This window comes from Equus asinus, chromosome 21, assembly GCF_041296235.1.
Source record: "Equus asinus isolate D_3611 breed Donkey chromosome 21, EquAss-T2T_v2, whole genome shotgun sequence".
Taxonomy (NCBI): Eukaryota; Metazoa; Chordata; class Mammalia; order Perissodactyla; family Equidae; genus Equus; species Equus asinus.
Genome location: NC_091810.1, coordinates 53,150,137 through 53,160,210, shown reverse-complemented (window position 1 = coordinate 53,160,210; position 10,074 = coordinate 53,150,137). Strand labels below are relative to the sequence as shown.

Genomic DNA, 10,074 nt, shown 5'->3' with positions numbered 1-10,074 from the left:
ACTTGCTGGTAGAAGCCACAGCCAGGATGGTGAAGAAGAAAGACAGGTCCTTCTCCCAAACATCATGTATGTGAGGAAATAGGCTTCTATCTTGTTTAAGCCACTATTTGTTTTTGTTACATGAACTTGACTGTACTCATGTGCCAGGTACTGTTCCAGGTATTGGGGTGGGGATGAGTAAAACACATCAACAGTCCCTGCCTCATGAAGCTTATAATCTAGTTGGAAGGCCAACAATAAGCAAGATAAATAAATAAAATATATAGTTTGTTAGATGATGATCAATACTAAGAAGTAAAAATAAAGCAAGGGAGGTGGATATGAAGTGTAGAGGTTGCAGAAGGCTTAACACTTTAGAGAATGTGGCCAGGGAAGCCACATGGGATTTCACTGAGGTGCTGAGGTGACATTTGTGTAAAGATATAAAGGAAGTAGGAGAGAGAGCCAGGGCGGGTTTCTGATGGAAGAGCATTCTAGGTAGAGAGAGCAGCAAGTACAAAGGCAGTGGGGTCAGAAGGTTCAAGAATTACCAAGGGGTTGGAAAGGGTGGAGCAGAACGACTGAGGGAGAAAGTGGTAGGAGCTGATGTTAGAGAGGTGATGGGCCCAGGTCTAGCAGGGCCTCACGGGCCATAGGGAGGACTTTGGCTTCTCCTCTCAATGAAATGGGGTGACGGGATGGTGCTGAGGAGGCGAGTTGCAAGCTCTGCCTTATATATTAACAGAATCACTGTGGCTGCTGTTTTGAGATGAGGCTGCAGCGGGCAAAGGCGGAAGCACAGAGACTGATTACGAGGTGACTGCATCAGCTGAGTGTGAGATGATGGTGGCTTGGACCCAGCGAAACAGTGGAAGTAGGAAGATAGGGGATTCTGGATACAAGGAAGAGCCATTAAGACCTACTGGTGGACTGAATATGAGTGTGAGAGAAAGAGTTGAGGAGGACTCCAAAGGTCTTGGCCTGAGCAAGCGGAAGGGTGGAGCTGCCATCAACTGAGTTGGAGCAAACCTGTTTCCTCCACCCTTACCCTCAATGGGAGGAGCAGATTCGGAGGGGGAACAGCAGGAGGACAGTTTGGGATGTTTTGAGTTTGAGATGCCTGTTAGACGCCAGGTGGAGGTGTTGAGTAGAGATGGATACATAAGTCGAATTCAGGGGAGAGGTCCAGCTTGAGAGCCATTAGGACTTAGATGGCATTTAACGTCACGAGACTGAAGGAGGTCACCAAGTGAATGTAGACGAGAAGGATCTGAAGACTGAGGCATGGGGCCTTCCGATGTTTAGAGATTGCAAGACAAGGCAGAACCAGCAAAAGAGGCGGAGAAGGAGAAGCTAGAGGGGAGGAGGAAAACCAAGTCTGAGGGTGTGATGGCCAAGAGAAGGAAATATTTAATGGAGGAGAGAGTGAGAGGGGATGTTCAATGCTGTGTCAAATAAGGACTGAAAGGTAAATATGAGGATTCAGTGGAATGGTCCATACAAACATTTTGGAAGAGTTCTTGGCACATAGTAAGCATTCAACACATGGAAGGTGGTATTTTGTGGATCCACACACACACACACATTCAGTGTATTAGTGCTGTCCATTGGAAGTTTCTGTGATGATGAAAATGTCCTATGTCACTGCTGTCCAATACTGTAGCCACTTAGCCACATGTGGCTACTGAGCACTTGAACATGTGGCTAGTGCAACTAAGGAACTAAATTTTTTTGGAGGAAGGGGTGAAAATTGTAGTTTATTGAAATTCAGCTCAAAACGAATAAGGTGCTGAAGCGTGCAATATATTCACGCAGAGCCCCCCAGGTGCACATCCAAGTCAAGTGTTGCCTCTGTATCCCTTTCTGTGGTCCTCCCACCTGGGACCTTAGCATCTCTTCCATATACGATCATGCACACTTAATCTGAAGAGGGAAACCTTAGTACGTTTTGATGCATTAATTAGCACCAAATTATGTTAAACTAAAATTAATTTAATATTAAAATTTACATAGCCACATGTGGCCAGTGGCTATTGTAAAGAACAGTTCTATAGTCTATCCTGTGACCTATTTCTAAATGTTCTGTTTTCAGATTATCAGTCTAGTAATTATGTGTTTTAACCAGTTAATCAATGTGTGGTATGGAAGGACCCTTTGAAAGAGTTTAGAAAATCAGGTACACAGGAGAGGAAAGTCTGGGTGAGCAAGCAGGGGCCAGAACCCTGAAGAAAGAGCTGGATGGAGTTTAAAACACTTGAGGACTCAAATCTGGGTTTTACCTCTTAGCTGTGGGCTCCTGCAAGTTTTACTTAACCCCTCAAAGCCTGCTTTGTCCTCTGAGAAGAGGGCTCATCACCTCCATGCAGGGCTGGCTGCAGAATTTGCGGGTCTGGTGCAAGGCCCCTTGTTCAAAAATTATCGAGAATTTCAAACTGGCCACAGTGGAGCATTAGCGTCCGTGCACTCGAGTGGGGGCCTCCGGGACTGCAGAGGTGGCTCAGCCCTGCCGCTGCCCCCAGGGCTTTGAGAAGGAGCGCTGAGGGGTCAAAGTGTTGAAAGCAGTAGTGGGCGCAAGGGCTGAGCAAAGACCAGAGTGTTTGCTGTTGCTGTGGGGCTGTGGGGCTTTGGGGCCCGGGCCCAGGGCAGGCTGGCGTGGGCGCTCTTCCCTAACATCTGTTTTGGGTCTTCCGTCTGTCTGAGTCCTGTAGGCCACACAGCAAACCTTGTTCTTGTCCTGTTTGTTGACTGGTCTCAGATGTCCCTGTAATTGCCTTCATCAAAGGCTGGGGAAGAGGCCGCGCTGGCTCAGCCTGGAACTTGTGGGGTGGGCCGGAGGGTCTTCAGGGGCCCAAGGCAAGGAGAGAATCAGCTGGGCTGAGACTGAGTTCCACACCTTCTTGATTCCTCAGGAGCACCCTTAAAGCCAAAAGCAGCCCTGTGAACCCCGACATAGAACAGTGAGCCCTGGGGTGGGGCATTGTTTGCTTGCCCAGGTGCAGCGTTGCTGAGGGTGCCTTGTGGCTCTTTTTGACAGTGATCCTGGAACCCACGCAGGTGTAAACAGGAGCAGGAGTCCCTCCGGTGCGGGTTGAGGGCAGGGGTGAGGGTGGGGGAAAGGGCTGGGCAGCAGCCTGGAGGGCTGTAGGTGCTTTGCTCTGTGGCTGGAACACCAGATCCCTGGGCATCCTGACCTGGGGGAGGAGCTGCTAATCAAAGTCCAGAGAGGGACTGTAGGTGGATACAGGTGGGAGCAGGAACGCCCTGTGTACTGGCTCAGTGTCCCTGAGGCTTGTTTCCCCTAAAGTTTGTGGCCTCTTGGAGGAAGGAAAGAAGACGGGGCAGACAAGGATCCCATGGGAGCCCTGGGCCATCCCTGGCAGTCCCTCCCCTGATCCTGGACCCCAGGAGAACAGGGTGCTCCCGGGCTGAGCTAAGCAGCAGAGCACCGTGGAAAGGCCGTGTGGTTGCCACCTGGCATCTTGCAGGTTTGGGGCCTCAGACAAGTGATCCCATCTTACTAGTAGGGACTCTTTTTCTCACCAGTGAACTGGAGATGAAATGTTGCTCCTGGGATCCTCAGAGGCTGACTTGAGATAAGGTTTGCAAAACTCCTAGCACAGAGTTTTTGCCTGGCATCTAATTCCTTCCCTCCATCTGGCAACCTCAAGTCTGACACCTGCCTGAAGTCACTGCCGAAGTACAGTGTGTCTCTATTCTGACAATTAAAATGCAACAGACGTGATTTCTAGGGCCCCCGCTGTGTTGGGCAATGGGAGGCAGATGAACCAAGTACAAAACATGGGCTCCTACCTCTGAGAAAAGTACAATCTTGTTAGGCAAAAGATACGCAAGCACAAACTTCTAAGTAATGAAACTAGTGAACCAGAGCATAGAGTGTTGTGAATCATGAGGACTATTGGCTTTGAGACCGAGAGCTCAGTGGAGTGGAGGGCTTCCTGGAGGAAGCGGGCTCTGTGGGAGACTCTGAAACACTGGTAGGAATTTCATTAGTAGGGAGGGAGGACAGCTTTTGGCTGGGGGTTGTCCAGGAACAGTGGCATGAGCCAAGATGTGGGCAGGAGGGCCCGTGTGGCACCCTGAGGATTTTGAGCCTTGCTGGGATGCAGCTGTGAGGTCATGGGTTGAATGGAGGGAGAGGGGTCTGGAGAGGTAGATGGGGTCAGACGGTAAACTGGAGGTCATACCTCCAGCAGCAGAGCAAGGATTTCGTTCTTAGGGACAAATCTGGAGGCAGGGATTTCAGAGCAAGGGAGTCACACGATAAAAAGGAGTAATGGAAAAAGGGAGGCCGGATGGGAGAAGAATCTAGAACAATCAGAGTGAGTGATAGGGATGAACCAAAGTTGGGTCCAGTAACCTGGGCCTGGGTGACCGAAGGAATCGAAGTGTTTTAGAGATGGAAGTGGCCTTAGAAGATTTAATCTTGAGTAGGCACTTGAGAAAAAGAACCCAACTTGAGGCCACACAGCTAGTTAGGGGCAGAGTTAAGAAATAAACTCATAGTAAAGGAGGAGAAGATTTAGGGCAGGGGGCTGAGGAGACGATGAATTCACCTCTGGAGCAATCAGGTTTGGGGTACATGGGAGATATGAGCAGGTAAATCCACCAGACTGCTGGAAATGGGGGCCCGGCACCCAGGAAGACATCAGCTGGGATTTGGGGCATTGTCCTAGAATTGATGACATGGTTGGAAACCCATGGGGCAGTGTGCAAGGAGAAAGGCCAGAATGCTGAAGACTGAATCTTGAAGCCCCAAAACAGGATCCAGAAGGGGCCGTGAGAGAGGTGGGATGTGGCCCAGATGTGGACATGGTGATCGAGGGGAACAGTGTTGGTCAGCGCTGCCCAAGGGCACGGACACTTGGCTCTGATCTCCCCAGCCCCACTCTAGCATATTAAAGATGGCTGCAAATTCTTTGACCCCTCTGCCACTGAGACGTGGGGTCTTGGCTTCCTTTCCTTAAATCTGGGCAGGCTCTGTGACTGATGCACCCATAGGCTAGAATGGAAGTGATGCCAAGCCAGCTTCCAGGCCCAGGCCTCAAGAGACTGGTGGCTCCGACTTCCTGACTCTGGGAACGCTCGCTCTTGGGACCCACCACCATGTTGTGAGGAAGCCCATGAGGCCCTGTGGAGTGGCCTGAGGGACGAGGAGTCATAGACCCAGCTGGCAGCCAGCACTAACCTGCCGGCTGTGTGATACCACCGTCGAAAGTGGATTCTAGTTGAGCCGCCCCAGAGAGTCCACAAGAGGCAGGGATAAGCTGCCCCTACTAAGCCCTGCTCAAATCAGATTGGTGAGCAAAGTAAACCACTGTCCTTCAGTCAGTAAGGTGTGGGCTGGTTTGTTACGTAGCAACGTCTGGTCTCCTCGAGGCACTTGGGTCTCCTCTCCAAGTGCATGGTGGGTGCTGGGGGCCCATCTCAAGCTTCCATCACCCACCACCCTCCCTTGGCTTCTGTTCTGGTGCCTAGTGCCCGTGTTGGGCTTAGAGCTCTCTGTAGTCAGTGATGAGGGCGGCCCCAGGCCTCTGTGGGGGTCAGGTATTGGGAGTGGTGAAGAGGGGGCTCATGCTCCCTCAACTAGAACAGAACAGAACCAGCTCCGGCCTCTGAGTTGCTCATTGGCAGCTTCCTGAACCATAAGCACGTGGAGGAGACGGCATCTACTGAGGCCCTGTTGAGCCTGTCACAATAAACAACTGGGAAATTGGGGCCTCAGCTGAACCAGGGGACAAGCGGCCGAAACATTTAAGCAACCTGATGCCCATTTTTGGAGTACATTTGTTTATTTAAAAAAGTGTAGGAAATTAATAAAATGCTACCTAAAAAGTATCTACAACAAATAAATTACTTCCAGTTAAGCATTGCAGATCCACACAAACCAGTCCTCCAAGCTTGACCAAGGTTGCGTCCCATGGACTTATGCGTTTCCCCCTTGACTCTTCCTTGAGACTTTCCCCTCCTGCTTCGGGATGCAAAGTGACCCCAGCATCAGAGATCAGGCCTGTATAAACCCGGCTTCCTCACGGGTCCAGCAGACGGGCGTGACAGCGGCCGGGGCATCGGCTGACCCAGTGTGGAGGGACACTGTGCTGACACAAAATAGGCTTAACAAACGTGTCTCACTGGTTTCCAGTGACCCTGAAATATTGTACATAAGTGGGGCTGGGACTTAAAGCAAAGGGCCAGGGGTACATTGGGCTGGCCCCTTCAAGGAGGCATATTTTCAGAAAATATTAAATCCACCTAAGTCTCAGGAAGATAGCAATTTGGCCTGGAGTTTTGAGCTCTTGGTTAAAAGAAAATGGCCACCGGGGCCCTTGTAAGAAAAGGTGACAAGTATGATGACAGCCAGCCCAAAGATAGCCAGCCACGCTGCGGGCGGAATGCAGAGCACCCACTGAGTGAGCCTCAGAAGAGGCCAGGAGGTCGGGAAGGTAGAGAGGGGAGGGCCAGGGCTCCACCCGTGGTTTTACAGAATGAGACAATTTCACCGGAGGGAAGGAAGCCACAGCCCTCACGTGGCCCTTCCTGGGGGGTTTGCCAGCCTTTCAGAGGGAAAGGTGCCATAGGCAACACCGAGGACATAATTTAAAAACAAACAAAAAACCAACAACAAACTTCCTTCTGGAAAGAGTTCAAGAAGCCTTGAGCACACACCATTTAGGAAATTGCAAAGCTCCTTTTCACGGAGGCAAAGCAGCACGGGAACAAGTCTAGGCGGTGCGTTTCCAAGGTGAATTCACTGAACACAACGAAGTGCGTTTATTTTTTAAAGGAGGATTTGCCACAGAAATACTGAACTTTGGACTGGGCTGACAGGCCACAACACGATCCTCCTCCCAGAGAGAACAGGGGCCACAGAGGCAAACGCCCACAGGAGCTGGGCTGGTAATTAGGATAAATGAGGGATGTGGGCGGGGTATAAGAAAAAACTTTCCTGAAACACACAGCAGCCTTGAGGCCTCTGTTCTCATTTGATCTGAGATATGGGTCCCAAACTTTCCATTTCATTATGAGAAAAGCAACCCTGCAAGGGCATTGATCAATAGCAATAGACACAGGGAGGCGACAGGGAGTGCTGGGGACTGTGGTGAACTGATGAAGTGGATGCCCCATCTAAAGGTGGAGCTGCTTCTCAACTCTAGCTAGTTGTGGCTAGGCGAGAATGTGAACCCCAGCATGGCCAGATCTTCAGATCTGGATTTTTATGTAAAAAATGTGTAATTTAAGTGTTAGTAACTAATTCTCAAAAAGATTCTGCAAGCTAATAAACAAAACACACCTGTGGGCCGGATCATTTTGTAGTCTCTCCTGCAGTGACAAGAAGGTGTGGTAGGCAGAATAATGGTCCCCCAAAGATGTTCACATCCTAATTCTCAGAACATAAGGATATGTTACCTTACGTGGCAAAAGGGACTTCTCAGTGTGAGTGAACTGAGGATCTTGAGGTGGGGATTACCCTGGATTATCCAGGGGGGCTTTATAAGTGAAAGAGGGAAGCAGGAGGCTCAGTGTCACAGTGCCACAGTGTGACCAGCCATCGGAGCGTGACCAGCCATCGGAGGCAAGGAATGTGAGCAGCCTCTAAAAGCTGAAAAAGGCAAGGAAACCGATTCTCCCCTGGAGCGTCCGGAAGGAACGTGGCTCTGCCGATACCTTGATCTTAGCTCAGCGAAACCCAATTTGCACTTCTGGTCTCCAGAACCAGAAGATAAGAAATTTGTGTTGTTTTAAGCCACCATGCTTGCAGTAACTTGTTACAGCAGTAATAGGAAACAAATCCAGGTGGCCACTCTCTGGTGTATTTTTAAACATTTTCAGAGGATGAAAATACTCTCTGAGTTTCTGTTTAGATGCTGCAGCTGGGAGAGCCACACATGACAATGGAAGGAAATTTCTCTTATTTCCAGGACTAAAGGACAATGGGACTTAATGAATTTCTGCAGTGGGATAACCACACGCAGAGAGAGAGAACCAAGAAGTCTCTTATCAAAGCAGATAAGCATCAATGCATCAACGCTGCTCAAACACACATGCTCTTTTCTGGGTGGACAGATCGTAAATCATTCCCACTTCCCAGCAGACAAGCACATGGGTATCTAGTGGTCACCAGTAGAAGTCAAAACCCAGCCATCCAAACCATTGGCACGAGTTGTCACCAGGTCAGGTGAACAAGCTGTACGCTTATACATTTGACTTCTTAAATACACAGGACCACAAATAAATAATAATAATAATAAAAAGGTACATTGCCATTTTCATCCAGGGGACGCCAGTGAGAGCAGGGACCTTGGTGGCCTCCTAGGGATTGGAATTGTTGACCTGAAGAGTTCTAAATCCAAATCTGAATCCAGGGCTCATTGCAACCCTGTACTGGGTGACTACACCTCTCCCCTCTCATTACGGGCTGGGTCACAGTCACAGCCCAACCTGAGTTTAGAAGGACGTGAATTGTGCTGATTGTATCCAGATCAGAATTCATCATTTTCAACGTCTCGTCATTGAAGTGATTCCACTTGGAAATCAGAAGTTGGTGGTATCCAGGAAAACCTCCTGCTAGTCCTTCCATATAATTCTCCTTCTTTAGGATTTCTGGTTGAAGACCCTAAAGGGTGTCTCAGTGCCCTGCTTCATGCAAAGTCTTTGGGATGGGCCCAAGTTATTCCCCTGGCTCCGCTGGCTTGTGGACATCCAGCAAGGGAATGTCTGTGTTCCCATTGCTTACATTCTCTTTGTTGGGGTGGGAGAAGGTGTACGGTTCACTCTCAGACTCAGGAGGGATGTCAGGGGGTGGTTCATCTGTGGTCAACTTTGCAGTTGGGGCCCTGAAGCCTATGGGGGGTGGGGAGGGAGGGCAGTCCCCCGTGGGGCCCTGAAAGGGCCGGTAGGTGTCCACCTCTGGCTGGACGAAGGACCCGTTGGAATCCTGCAGCAGATGCCCATATACCATAGTGTCATCGATGACCGCATACACGTGGGAGTCATTGTCCTTTCGTCTCTTCTGAAACTTTTTTGACTGCATCGGCATCTGGGTATTGACGTTGCCATTGTAGATACCTACAGCCGGGCCCTTGTTTATCTCCTTTTTCTTCCTGAGAGAAAGAACACAAGACAGAAGTCAGGAAGAAAAGATCTTACTTATGCACCATGTGTATATTCCTTCTGGAACTTAGATCCGTCAGGGTTCTGACCGTGTCTCCCCCAAGGCCTTCAAATTACTTCACGTTTGAAACTGAAACTACTGTCCTCAGTGAACATTTAGGAGGGACCAGCTCCTGTCTCCAGTTCTCAAGGTGGAAACAGGGACTAGAGAGTGGTTTAGAGAGGGAACTGTTAACACTATCTGTGCTTGAATTTGCCTGGATAGATGCACAGTATCTGATGGTGGAGACAACTGACAAGCCCTCTCTCCTACTAGGAAGGGGTGGTGTCTCAGCCCAACCTCACCAGGCACAGCATGCCCAGGCCCACCTTCTACGACTCTCTCAGCATTTCCTATAGCTAAGGCTTCATCCTTCTTTCGCACGGGGAAAAGCTCTGACCATCTAGATTCTAAATGATAATGTCCGGGACTCAGAATGGAAGGCTGTTTCCTAGTTTTTAGCTGGAGTTGGGGACGGTAGAACTCAGCATAAGCAGAGGGACCTGGTCCCTTTGGCAGTAACCTCCAACAGGGGAAAGAGCTGGAAAGAAGACAATTCAGGCCAGGGTGCCAGAGTTCCTCAACACCATTAACGTTTGGTTTGTAATGTTCTTCGGTACTTGGATGCAGATAGGCATGAGCACTCTCTGTCACGGAAAACAAGGCTTCAGTCTCCATCTCCACGAGCCAAGAGCAGGGTCGCTGACTTTTCAGCTGACCAGTGATTCAAACGGAGGACATTAGCTCAATTAACATAATGGACCATATAATGCACAGGCTGGCGGTTCAGTAATTCTGGACAGGCTCCTGCACTTTTCTGAGACAAAAATAAATCTAGTACATTCAGCTCGTAACACTGAGTCTCTAGCCAGGATGACGGATTCCAAAGGCTCCTGCCTGAAGCCCTGTGACAGATGCCCCTCCTT

The 10,074-nt window shown here is 49.7% G+C and overlaps 1 protein-coding gene across 1 annotated transcript in view; it reads right to left on the bottom strand.

Moving 5' to 3' along the window:
• Positions 1–5,766: 5,766 nt before the first annotated feature.
• Positions 5,767–10,074, bottom strand: part of CDCP1 (CUB domain containing protein 1) — a 56,300-nt gene continuing 51,992 nt past the window's right edge. Inside the window, exon 9 of the mRNA XM_014852483.3 lies at positions 5,767–9,098. Coding sequence (XP_014707969.3) covers positions 8,666–9,098 — 433 coding nt within the window. The 3' untranslated portion in view covers positions 5,767–8,665. The remainder of the gene's footprint in view (positions 9,099–10,074) is intronic.